The 13,723-nt window shown below is 41.8% G+C and overlaps 1 protein-coding gene across 4 annotated transcripts in view; it reads right to left on the bottom strand.

Annotated features, from left to right (window-relative positions):
- Window positions 1-13,723, bottom strand: part of LOC146969876 (disco-interacting protein 2 homolog C) — a 205,642-nt gene that overhangs the window by 8,412 nt on the left and 183,507 nt on the right. For 2 of the 4 annotated variants that reach the window (XM_085805378.1, XM_085805377.1), the window contains exons 26-32: window positions 12,891-13,012; window positions 11,445-11,556; window positions 10,711-10,820; window positions 6,649-6,779; window positions 4,999-5,167; window positions 4,061-4,231; window positions 1,111-1,140 (exon numbers count right to left, since the gene is read on the bottom strand). In XM_085805378.1, coding sequence (XP_085661504.1) covers window positions 1,111-1,140; window positions 4,061-4,231; window positions 4,999-5,167; window positions 6,649-6,779; window positions 10,711-10,820; window positions 11,445-11,556; window positions 12,891-13,012 — 845 coding nt within the window. The remainder of the gene's footprint in view (window positions 1-1,110; window positions 1,141-4,060; window positions 4,232-4,998; window positions 5,168-6,648; window positions 6,780-10,710; window positions 10,821-11,444; window positions 11,557-12,890; window positions 13,013-13,723) is intronic. The other 2 variants (XM_085805381.1, XM_085805379.1) reach the window with 1 other exon arrangement.

The raw sequence follows: 13,723 nt of genomic DNA on the forward strand, positions 1-13,723 counted from the left end.
TGATACTCAAGGCAATGTGGTGCTGACGTGCCAAAAGATCAAGTATCTAGTAAATACAACTTTACAAAATGCTCCACAGCCTCATTTTAACAACTTTTCTTCCTCTAAAACAACAGGTTAAAATATTATGGTTTTATCCCTGTAAAGTTCTGAGTTTTTTTTCCTCGTAATGATTTTTTCTCGTAAATTATGACCTTTTTCTTGTAATATTATGACTTTCTTGTAATGACTTTTTCTCGTAAAATTATGACGTTTTTCTTGTAATATGACTTTTGATCTTTTTCTCATAATATTTAGATTTTTTTCTTGTAATATAGGACTTCTAGTAAAATGATGACCTTTTTCTTGTATTATTATGACTTTTGTTCTTGTAAAATGATGACTTTTTTCTTGTAATATGACTTTTTCTCATAATATTTAGATTTTTTTCTTGTAATATAGGACTTCTAGTAAAATGATGACCTTTTTCTTGTATTATTATGACTTTTGTTCTTGTAAAATTATGACGTTTTTCTTGTAATATGACTTTTGTTCTTATAACATGACTTTTTCTCATAATATTTTGACTTTTTTCTTGTAATATGACTTTTGTTCTTATAATATGACTTTTTCCTCATAATATTTTGACTTTTTTCTTGTAATATTGTGACTTTTTCCTCATAAAATTATTACTTTTTCTTGTATTATTATGGCTTTTTTCTCGTTAAACTATGACTTTATTCTCAAAGTCTGTGAATTTTCTTTTCTCAATGTGGCCCAAATACTCGAGAGAAGAAAAATGTGTCGTTAAAAAAAAACAAAAGATGCCACTTCAGCTGTGGTCTTGACTGGTCTTGAGAGACAAGGCCAAGACCTTGGAAATGTGGTCTGGAGTTCCACAACACTAGAAGCTCCTGATTATTTTCATGATGATAAATCAAATGAGCGACAGGTCGAAGGTCGAAGGTTGGTCTGCAGCTCAGAGAGAAACCCTGCTGCTCTTTATTCTTCTCTCTAACACTGGATCTACAGCTGACGGTGATGTGCTGACAAGCAGTGTGGTGCAGGTGGTGGTGGTGGTGGTTGGGAGGGTCAGGGGGGTCGGGGGGGTTGATGATGGTGTTTCCCTACCTGGTCGGCAAGCTTTCCCAGCCTGTGAGGCTACAGCAGCAAAGAGGGATGGAGGAGGAGGAGGAGGAGGAGGAGGAGGAGGAAGGAAGGAAGGAGGGAAGGAGGGAGGGAGGGAGGGAGGGAGGGAGGGAGGACGGAGACAAAACCAGGTATGAGACATGTGGGCGGGGTTATGCATAAAACAAGGAAAGGAGGAGGGAGGAGGAGGAGGAGGAGGGGAAAAAAAACAAAAAAACATCAAGATGGAAAAACACAACAAAACAAAACAAAACGAGCAAATCAGAAGAAGAAGAAGAAGAACGTCCAGATGTTTGAGCCAGATGTTAGTGAGGTGGTTAGTTCACGGTTTAAAGTCTGGAGGATGAGTTTGTTTCATGCTGCTGGAGGAGACACAGTCCACTTTCTATATGTTAAACATCACTGACTCAGCAGCAAAACGTCAATTTAATAGAAACTCAGACGACGACTGGACTGAGATCCTGTGGAGCGATAAAACATACAATATCATCCTTTTATTCCTCTTTGAACTTTAAGTTGTGTTTTAGAAGAAAGTAAAAAGAATAAAAAACTGTGCAGAGAGGAGGAGGAAACGACACATCTGCATCTCTTCACTCAACATCTGTCTGTTCTATTGTTTGTTTTTACACGTCTGAGCAGAAGATCAACAGGTTTCAGGTGAAAATCATCCAGCTCATTAACAAAGCTGTGAAGCTTCAACAGCAGAACGAGCCCACTGTCCCTGAACGCACCATCTCATCTCTCTGAGTGTTTCAACACACAGAGTAAAACAGAAATACAACTGACAACACAAACACACAGAAGCTGAGCTCCACCTGTCTGATCGGAGCATAAAGACTAGTGGAGGCAGGAGGAAACCGCCCGCCTCTGTCAACACCTGGAATGAGTTCAGAACTTTTCTTTTATATCTTGTGTTTGTTAGAAATAACATAACATTAAAACTGTGTTTATGAGCTCTGACATGAAGCTAAACTCAGACCGTCTTGTCTTCTACGTGAAGGTTTACAGCTTCTTTAGCAGTAGAGATGCACCGGCTGAACATCTGTATTTTTCTCTTGTTTGTTGGGACATGACTCTGCCGTGCACATTCAATTTTATTCAGGTTAAATGAGAGAAAATGTCGTTTTTTCTGAGTAATGAAGATTTCTTTTCTTTTCTTTTTTTTACACAAAAGTGGAATAAACAACCAACGTTGGCCAAAATGTTGTTATTTTAAACCTGAACTCTCCAGGTCTGGTGTCTCCTCCTCTGTGTCTCTAACCCTCCTCTCCTCCATGTGCGTTTGTTTCCAACAGCGAAGCCGGTGAGAAATTAATCCATGGAGCGATAGATAAGGTTATTTATCATCTACCATGTTACCATGTGTATATCTGTGTAGTCTTATCTGTCATCAACAAGAGATTACGGGTTACGGGGCACGTTACGTTTGTGTGGCGGTGTCGCCATGGAGACGAGAGCTGGGACACCGGGTCGGAGGCTCTGATCTTACAAGGTTGGTTTTCAGCCAAGAGACGCTAGGTGGAAGGCAGAGAGCCTCCATTCTCCCTGGAACTAGTTACTAGTCATTGATTTAACCAGAACTAGGACTCTGGAGCTGGAGACAAGGGACACATGGCGACAAAATCACCTTCAAACATCATGTATCTAATCTGGTAATTAAACTAAAAGACAAAAAATACAGATGATGATGATAGACACTGGATTTTATTTATTTTTAAAGCTCTCACTGGTCTCTTCCCATCTTATATTAACCCGCTAGTATCTTTTAATGCAGGTCTCTATCACACACGCTCAAAAGACTGGCTCACACTGCAGCTTCCCTCTGTTAACACCAGTTTCTCTTACTGTTGCACCTGCAACCTGGAACACTCTGCAAAATCATCTGAAACGTACCTCACTTTTATCAATAGGACAATTTAAAACCAATACTACATCTTATTTTACCTCTAACTGCTCCTGCTTTTAACTACACTTATGTTTTAATTTATCCTTGTCACCTCTAACTTTCGGTATTCTGTTATGCTTTTGTATGTTTCAAATGTTTTGTCTTCTGTCCTTATATGTTTTGTGTTTCATCTCAGCTATATTGTAAATTAGGTTCCTCCTCAATATATCTCTGAGTTTAAATAAAGGTTATGAAATGAAATGACATGGAGCTGAGTTCCTCTTTAAACAACGGTATCGGCCCAGAATTTCACAATTGGTGCATCCCTAGTTTGCAGTTTCCATCCTGGACGTTGTGTATCTGTCTTGTGTTGATGTGACTCTGGATGAGGAATCAAATACTACAAAAACTCAAAATCTTACCAAGAATATTTGTCTTATTTCTAGTCAAAATGTCATTTCTAGTCAAAACAAATCTCATTCTACTTAAAATAAGACTCATCACATAAAAAGTGGCTTGATTTTGACACGTTTTACTTCTTTAAAGCAGATTTTCACTTGAAATTAGTAGAAGAATCTGGCAGTGGATCAAGTTTTTCTTTCTTATTACAAGCAGAAAAAACTTGCTTTCACTGGCAGATTTTTCTACTTATTTCAAGTGAAAATCTGCTTTAAAGAAGTAAAAAGTGTCTAAAAACAAGTTCATTGTTAGGTGATGAATCTTATTTTAAGTCAAAAGAGTTTAGTTTTGACTAGAAATGCGACAAATATTCTTGGGAAGATTTTGAGTTTTTGCAGTGAAGACCTGAGAGACTGAAGGCTGAACAGCTGTAAACACCGTCACTGGCTCAGTTTCTGTTCTTCCTTTACTCAAAGACTTTTACCTGCATGTAAATATGAACCAGGCTCTAATAAAAGGCCTCAGCTGACCTGATAACTACCGATCAGCAGCAGGCGAACACACACACACACACACACACACACACACACACACACACACACACACACACACACACACACACAGGAGGAGTGCGGAGGAGGAGCTGACCTGCAGACAGATGGCCAGGTTGACTCTGCAGCCGAAGGAGGTGCTGACGGCTCGGGGGTGCAGCCCCAGGTCCTTGAAGAGTTTGGAGAAGGACTGAGTCAGAGCGATCCGGGGCCGCTCCTCCGCCACCACCACGCAGGTCCTGACCCGGGACAAGTCCAGACCCCGAGCCTGAAGGAGGACCGAGACAAAGTCGTCAGGAAGGGTTTCTCCACTAAGGACTTTCATAGTCAAATCTGATTCATCAGGTTTTGCCTTTAGTCGACTAATCGTTGCATCATGTTGTTTTGTCCCTCATTGATTCATGATTTCATTTGAGTCTTTTTCTGCTCCGGAGGAAAGACTTTAAAACACCAGAATAAACAAATATAATTCTTCAGTTGCCGTTAGATAACAATAAGTGTCAACTTCTCACTAACCATGTAAAATGACTGTGCAGGTTTTGTCGTACAACTGTCGTGGCCTGCGTTTGGGCCAGAGCGCAGGGGACAGAGCTCGCCGTAGAGTAATTGACAACCTGCTTAACCACTGTGATATACTGTGTCTCCAAGAGACCTTCCTGTCAAAACAAGACCTTGGTCAGAATGAAGTTATAAATTTACGACTTTATTCTCGTAATGTTATGACTTTTTTCTCGTTAGAAATGTATGACTTTATTCTCGTACATTTATGACTTTATTCTTGTAAATTGACGACTTTATTCTCTTAATGTTATGACTTTTTTCTTGTAGGAAATGTACGACTCTATTCTCGTAAATGTATGACTTTATTCTCGTAAATTTATGACTTTATTCTTGTAAATTTACGACTTTATTCTCTTAATGTTATGACTTTTTTCTCATAGGAAATTTGCAACTTTATTCTTGTAATGTTATGACTTTTTTCTCATAGGAAATGTACGACTTGATTCTTGTATATTTACGACCCCCCCCCCTCACCTTGAGGGCGTCGGTCTGCAGGCCCAGGCCCTTGGTGCAGAGCTCCATGACGCTGTAGGAGCAGAACGTGTCTCGGACCTTGTACTGACTGACGGCAGAGAGCCAGAGAGCCGGGTTCACCTCCAGCTCCGAGGGAGGGATCAGGATGGACTGGTGACCTGAGTACACACTGGACACACACACACACACACACAGGGGCCGGCGTGAGGAGGAGGAGGTGAAACAAGCTCTTTAAAGGGATAGTTCAACATTTTGGCAAACTGGCCCATTGCCATAATCCCTATAGTCATATCGATGCAAGCTATTTTTGGAACGGCGGAGCAGAGCCGCTCATGGGATTTCTTGGTTTCCCTCATCAAACTCATCAAATCCACAATCCAACAACTCCACAACGCTCTGGTGGACAAGTTGTGACCTGCACATTCACCACGCTATGAGATAATAACACAACGTTACCAGACAGAGTTGTTTTAGAGGGAAATTCATGCAAAACCGCTGATGCGCGTTGCCTTCAGGTACAGTTTTTCATCAAGCAGTCTCTGCATTTCCCTCTAAAACAACTCTGTCTGGTAACGTTGTGTTATTATCTCATAACGTGGTGAATGTGCAGGTCACAACTTGTCCACCAGAGCGTTGTGGAGTTGTTGGATTGTGTATTTGATGAGTTTGATGAGGGAAACCAAGAAATCCCATTGGCCTCCGTAGCGTAGCTCTGAGCAGCTCACGGCTCTGCTCCGCCGTTCTAAAAATAGCTTGCACCAACAATTGACCCTTCGCGTAAGCCCCGCCCCCTTGGTTACTGTTGCTACGGCGGGCAAGCTTTCACTCCCAGCCATGCTCCTGGCAGTATTTGGTATCGATTTCAAAGGAAATATCAGAAAATTTCTGGATGAACTGTTCTGAGATAATAGAGAGAAGAAGTCACAAAGATCATTCAGAGTTTTCAGTGACGTGACTCGCGCAGGAGGATAAAACATCTGTTCAACGACACGACTGGACAATGTACAGAGCAGCAGTAAGGACCGGTAATTTTACCGTCTATCAACCCACGAAGACTTAGGTCATCTCACTGGTCATGAAACGTTGTCAAACTGCAAGTTTTTGGGCGATTGTGAACCACATACAGCTTTGGCTGCTGTTTTTTTTTCTCCCACCACTGTATCAGTCAGTGAAAGCAGTCCCTGCCTGGAGGATCCCTCGCCTAAAAGCCCAGGTAAAAGCCCTAAAAGTACAGCTGTCATTTCGGAGGTGAACATATGGTTATCCCCGTATTTACACTTGCTCAAGTCGAAAAAAAAGTCAGCTCGTATCTGAACATCTCTATATTGCTGCTGCCGCCACCGCCGCCGCCGTAGTAGCAGCAGCAACAACAACATCCTTCTCTACAAACAAATGTTTTTCGTCCTAGTCTCAAAATGTGTCCACAAAAGCAAACGTAATGACTCACTGCGGAAAGCTTGCCAGGCCTATAGTTACGGTTGCTAACGTAGGATTGGACAATAGCCGTTTGTGGGAGGAGTTGGCGAAGGGTCAATTAAAGGTAACGAACCTACTGCTATGACTATAGGGATTATGGCAATGGGCCAATTTGCCAAAATGTTGAACTATCCCTTTAAGGCACATGTGTGTGTGGTTGTGTGTGTGTCTGACCTGCAAAGGCACCAGAGGACGAAGCCCAGGCCGCAGTACGGGTCCAGGCAGATGGCCACCTCTCTGGACGGGTAGAGCTCACACTGCAGCTTGATGGAGCGGCAGAAGGCACTGGTGGCTGTGTGAGACATCTGCACACACACACACACACACACACACACACACACTTTATTAGCATCAAGAAATACTAGTGGTGAAAACGTCAGCGCGTCACTCTTCTGCTCTGTTCATCTCCGTGATGTTTCCAAACACAAAGCAGAAACAGGAAGTGCAGACTCACACACACTCACACAAAGAAAACCTGAAGGACAAATATGAAACACTGAGCCACGATTCACGAAACCAACAGTAACTGTACGTTCACACCAAAAGCTTCCAAAGCGTCAAAACACCGAAAGTCAATTCATTTTCAATGAGAACCTAAAGCGTCAAAAGGCTGAAAATATTTTGCCGTTTTGAAAGCTGTCTTGTCTGAAGCGCATCCTTGAGCGTTTTTGACGCTTTCACTGCAAAAACTCAAAATCTTTCCAAGAATATCTGTCTTATTTCTTGTCAAAATGTCTCATTTTTAGTCAAAACTAATCTCTTTCTACTTAAAATAAGACTCATCACCTAAAAATTAACTTGTTTTTAGGGACCGTTCGTTATTTATGGAATGGGCCACCGGAGAAAAATGGGGGGGGGTCATGCCATAATATTCTTTGTTGAGGGGTGGGTCTACTAAAAAAAAAAAGGTCAGTGAGGGGGGGTCATTCAACTTTTTGTCTGGAGGACACTGCAATGCCCGCAAAAAACAAAAACAAAACAAAACGGGACATTCAAAGCTGCAAGCACTGATGACAATGAGAGCAACGGCCCAAATCACAGCGTTATTTTATATTGCTCTGGTCTGCCCTGAGTGGGGTTCGAACTCGAGTCTCCCGCACCGCAGGCGACGATGCTAACCGCTTCGCCAAGAACTCAATAAGGATTTTGCCCGCGGCTTAGCACGTCTTTTATGGGTGAGTGAGTTTAACTTCAGTACCGTACAGAGGCTACGCTGCCTGCCTGCCTCTAACTCTACATAGTCTGAGCAGCACGTACGTTCACGTTGCTTTCGTGAATTGTAAACAAACAGACGCCCCCTCGGTTTTCGCGTCCAGCAGTTTAGCGGCGAATTCAACTGCAGTGATGGATAACTGTACAACTTCATGAGCTTCATTTGAGGAATAAACGGCAGCTTTTACCTGACGGGAGACCGACGCCTGAGCTACGGTAGCTAACAGCTAGCTGGTTTTTATCTACTTCTCCCTCTCTTTCTTACACACACACACACACACACACACACACACACACACACACACACACACACACACACACACAGTTGTCTGTCATATCCGTCGTAAACCTTGTAATAATACGTTGTTGAGTGTAGTTGTTGCTTCGGTTTGAGTGTGGATTAATTGTTAATGGTTTGTTGTGTAATGTGAGCTGGTCCAAAATCGCGATTCTGTTATTGATGAGTTGGTTTAATAACAGCTGATGAATAGCATTGTGATGAGAAGCTGTTGCACACATGGTTGTCAAAATGAAATAAAACTAGTGTCACGCGCTACGTGATGCGATGTCACGTGTCGATGGCTGGGGGGGGGGGGGGGTCATGTATCTTTTGATAAGGCTTAATGCAGGGTCATGTTAAAATGTATTGACTCCGACAGGGGGGTCATGTAAAAAAAAAAAAAGTCCTGTGAATCCCTCCGGTGGCACTGATGATAAATAACGAACAGTCCCTTAGATCATTTTCACTTGTTTCAAACAAATTTTCACTTGAAATAAGTAGAAAAATCTGCCAGTGAAAGCAAGTTCTTTGTGCTTGTAATAAGAAAGAAAAACTTGCTCCACTATCAGATTTTTTAAAACTTATTTCAAGTGAAAATATGCTTGAAATAAGTAAAAAGTGTCTTATTTTTAGGTATAATTAGATTTGTTTTGACTAGAAATGACATTTTGACTAGAAATAAGACAAATATTCTTGGTAAGAGTTTGAGTTTTTGCAGTGTTGGAAGCTTTTGGTGTGAATGCACAGTAAAACTTTGGGATGTTGATGTTCCTGACATTTTATCATTTTATAGAAACTCTAACTCTCAGTCTGAGCTGTGTTTACAGAGGTGGAGGAAACCCTTTCATTTACAGGAGGCTAATTACGTGATAATGTCTAGAAACAGCCAAGAAATAACGATTGATTACAAGAACTTGGTGGAGAAAAATGCTGGCCTTCCCAAAAAAACAAAAAAAAAACAGCTAATGATAGTGATTAGCTGATTTATTCATGTATTTTGTTTTTGATATTATGGTTTATGGTGAAAGCATCTTTAGGTTATTACAAAACAAGTGAAATAAAAATTCCACTGAGCGAAGCTGCAACTGCGAATTAAATAATAAAGATTTATCAGTTTAATTAGTTAATTAGTTGGGTCCTTTGAGAGCTGAGAAACAAAACAACACACACACACACACACACACACACACACACACACTTGCAGCAGATGAATAGTGGCAGAGAAACAATGAGCTGAGAACAAGACGCTGGTTTGTTTCACTGCAGCAGGAATCAATAGCTGCTTTAATCTAGTTAAATGTCACCACTGTTTATTTACACACACACACACACACACACACACACACACACACACACACACACACACTGACTAAACACAGACACATGTAGCTGCTGCTGATGAAGATGTGATCACACCGACGCCTTTTTGACCTTTAATCAGCTTCATGGTCAAAATCAGATCAATACAGAGACAAAAACCGTCCAATCAGAGTCAGTTCACAGCGACACTGTTCAACAGCTGCTCTAATGGCCACACACACACACACACACACAGAGTAGAGAGCTAACAGTTTCTTATTAACACCGTGGCCAAACAAGCTTAAAGGCATAGTTCAACATTTTGGCAAATTGGTCCATCACCATTAGCCTCGTAAACCAGCCTCTCGCGGAAATGCATTTCATTTCATTTCTCGGGAGAGTCTGGCCTCATCCCCCCTTTAAGCGTTTGGGCTGGACGGGAGCTGGGCGGGAGTAGTAGCAAAGACGGTTTAATATCTTTGGTAGTAGCGTTGACAGACAACCCCATTCAGCCAATCAGCAAGTTGTTGTAGCGACGGGGCTTTGCACCAGTCGGTCCCTGATTGGCCAACGTGCTGTGTCAATCACAGCGGGCGACGCTGATTGGCTCGGCCTTTTGAGGGTTTCAGTCCAAACGCTTAGAATGGGGATGAGGCCAGACTCCCTCGGAATGAAATGAAATGCACTTCCGCGAGAGGCTGGTTTACGAGGCTACATCACCATAATCCCTATAGTCATAGCAGTAGGTTCATTACCTTTAATTGTCAGTGCAAGCTATTTTTAGAACAGCAGAGCCGTGAGCTGCTCAGAGCTACGCTACGGAGGAGCTATGAGATAATAACACAACGTTACCAGACAGAGTTGTTTTAGAGGGAAATTCATGCAAAACCGCTGATGCGCGTTGCCTTCAGGGACAGTTTTTCATCAAGCAGTCTCTGAATTTCCCTCTAAAACAACTCTGTCTGGTAACGTTGTGTTATTATCTCATCGCGTGGTGAATGTGCAGGTCACAACTTGTCCACCAGAGCGTTGTGGAGTTGTTGGATTGTGTATTTGATGAGTTTGATGAGGGAAACCAAGAAATCCCATGAGCCTCCGTAGCGTAGCTCTGAGCAGCTTGCAGCTCTGCTCCGCCGTTCTAAAAAATAGCTTGCACCGACAATTAAACGTAACGAACCTACTGCTATGACTATAGGGATTATGGCAATGGGCCAATTTGCCAAAATGTTGAACTACCCCTTTAAGTTTAAGAAAAAAGAGTTGATTCTGGTTCCCGTCTCTGTTTCTGGGCCTTTAACTGATTTAACTGATGTTGTGGTTTGTTACCAAGTGAAATGTATTTTACACGTTGTTTCCACTCGGAGGAGTTTCAGTCTTATAACTTAGAGGATCAGGGTCAGTGTGTGTGTGTGTGTGTGTGTGTGTGTGTGTGTGTGTGTGTGTACCTTGACTCCAGCGAGCATGCCGGTGGTGGAGACGCTGAAGTCCAGGTAGGCCAGGGTGTCGGGGTTGGACGGTTTATGCAGCAGAGGAGGTTTCTTCTTTGGCAAATCGTCTGCAGGGAAAAAGAAAGAAACAAACAAACATATATGTACAGTATATACTATATACTGTATGTGTGTAAGATGTGAAGGCTGTGAACACTTTAAGGAATTATCTGTTTAATAACAATGTGTTTTATTCTGTTTTCTTTTTGTGCTTTTTTAATTCCACTTTTATTTAAGATTCAAGAGAGTTTATTTGTCACATACAATAATACAGGATCACTGCAGGGAAATAATGTGTTCATATACTCCACTGACTGTGCAGTTAAAAACATGACAGGACAACTACATTCACGCTTCTTTTTTATTTTTATTTTATTTCTCTTAACCCTTTAAGGGTCTGAGCCTATTTTGTTTTTGAATACTTTTGATTTCCTCTTTACATACCACGTTAAAAATGTCTAACATGCCCATGCTTGGTATCTTTATTTTTTTTTTACAGCACAACTTCATCTATATGACCTGATAATTATTTTTTTCACTTTCAGCTGATTCGACCACTTTTTCCAAAATATATGGAAAGAAACAACGTCTGCCCCTCCTCCCCCGTCCCGCCCCGTCCCCCTGGAGAAATATTATATACTATAATAAAGTCAAATAAAAACTGGGAGAGAGTTTTAAATCTGTTCTTTTACCTGTGTCCATGACGGGCGGCCATGTCCGGACGTCCACGGCGGCCGAGGCCTCCTTCGACCTCAGCAGCTTGGAGATGAGCTGTGTGGTCATCACACACACCGAGCGACTCACCTGCAGCACACACACCAGACATCCCATCATATCACATCACATCACATCACATTTCCCATTTTTGAGCTGTCGACTCCTCTTCCTCCTTCGCTCCGTCTCCTTTTACTCGTCTCAACCCAACTGACTTCACAGCTCCGTGGCCGCGGTTTAGAGAAGCAGCCGTTTGGTAAAGAGGATCGGACTGAGACACGACGAGGACAAACTGAACTTGATTCACTCTCGTTTGTCTTTTTTTATATTTACTGCAATGCGCCGTTAATACAAACTCAACCCTTACTGTCTTATTTTAAAACCAAACCATCGCACAGGAAATCGGTGTAAAACTCAATAATGTGCCATGTTCAGTGTACAGCAGCTTTAAAAAATAAACTTTTCAACTTAAATTTGTTGAAATTGGTTATTTATCCTGAAGCTGTTTGTTACACATATCTGAGAAACACAGCTTTGAAATCACATATTTGCCTCCAGAACCATTAATAAATATGATATTTCTGTTTCTGTCAAATTAGTTTGGGACTAAGGGTGATAAAATAGAGACGCAGAGCCCCGAAAAGGTTGAGAACCACTGAAATACTGTAAACAAACGCGGATAAATATAAGAAAAACATGAAGAGACGAGACATTAAAACAAATCTGAGCTTCATTCAAACATGAACTTTACATCAGATTCACTGAATGAGCAGAAACATGTGACTTTTAATCGTCTGTTTAAAGATTCTTGTTCCTCACTAAAGATCTTCTGCACATTTCGTGATAGAAACGATTGATCCAGTGGAGGAGGAAGATTCAACCTGCAGCCTCATAACTCACAACTCAGACTCTCGTTTCCTCCTGCAAACAAATTCACATCTGCACAACTTCTGTCTTAAATTCTAACATTTCCATTTAGGTTTTAGCTCCGGATCAATAAATGCATTGAAACAGGTGGATGACAGCTTTTAGTTTTGCTCCATATAGCATAAAGGTACTCGCCTTAAAACCCACCTGTTGATTTCGTATAAATTGATGTCTTTTAATTTGCTGTTACTTAGTTTTATTGACTAATTTTACTTATTTTCTTACTTATAATATAATACTTATTGTTTAAACTTGTTTTATTGGTTTCATATGTTGGTATTTTATTTGTATTTTATTGCATTTTACATATTTAATGTCTTATGGGTGTTGTGTATTTTATGTTTAATATTGTGTTTTCGTACAGCACTTTGGTCAACTGGGTTTTTAAAGTGCTTTATAAATAAAGTTGGTATAAAGGTCGATGTTTATATTCGGGTCAAAACTTCAAATAAAACGCTGTTGAGGGATGATGGGATGGATGCATGAACGTGTTTTACCTCCACGATCATCTTGACCGTCGGCAGCGTGGTGGCGATGTTCTGCAGGTGAGGCGGTCGCACCGTGATCGGCACACAGCCGGCGTAAAGGCAGCCGTAGAACGCCACGATGAGGTCGATACCTGGAGGAGAGGGGGAGGAGAGGAGGAGGAAGAGGAGGAGGAGGAGGAGAGGAGAGGAAACAGGAGGAGAGGTGAGGAGAGGAGAGGAGAGGAGGAAGAAGGAAGAAGAAGGAGAGAGGAGAGTAAAGGAGGAAGAAGGAGAGAGGAGGAGCGAGGAGAGGAGAGGAAGAAGGAGAGGAGAGGAGAGGAGGAGGACGAAGGAAAAGAGGAGAGGAGAGGAGGAGGAAGAAGAAGGAATAGAAGAGAGGAGAGGAGAGAAAAAGAAAGGAAAGGAGGAGAAGAAAAGAAAAGAAAGGAGGAGAAAGGAGAGGAGAAGAAAAGAGAGGAAAGGAAGAGAGAAGAGGAAAGGAAGGGAACAGAAAGGAGGAGAGGAAAAGAAAGGAAAGGAAAGGAGGAGAAGAAAAGATAGGAAAGGACGAGAGAGGAGAGGAAAGGAAGGGAACACAGAAAGGAGGAGAGGAACAGAAAAGAAAGTAAAGGAGGAGAGAGGAGGGCAGAGGAGGGGAAAGGAAGGGAACAGAAAGGAGAGGAAAAGAAAGGAAAGGAAAGGGGGGATGGAGGGAAGATGAGGACGAGGGGCAAAGTGAAGATAGGAAGAAGACAGAAGAGGAGAGGATAGACAGACAGAAAGAGGAGAAGAGGAGGAGGAACAGAGGAATAAACCAGGTCACACAGACTCGTTGTGCAGCAGCTTTAAGACGATCTGTCTCC

The sequence above is a fragment of the Trachurus japonicus genome, chromosome 17 (genome assembly GCF_045865225.1).
Source record: "Trachurus japonicus isolate A0001 chromosome 17, Traja_1.0".
Taxonomy (NCBI): Eukaryota; Metazoa; Chordata; class Actinopteri; order Carangiformes; family Carangidae; genus Trachurus; species Trachurus japonicus.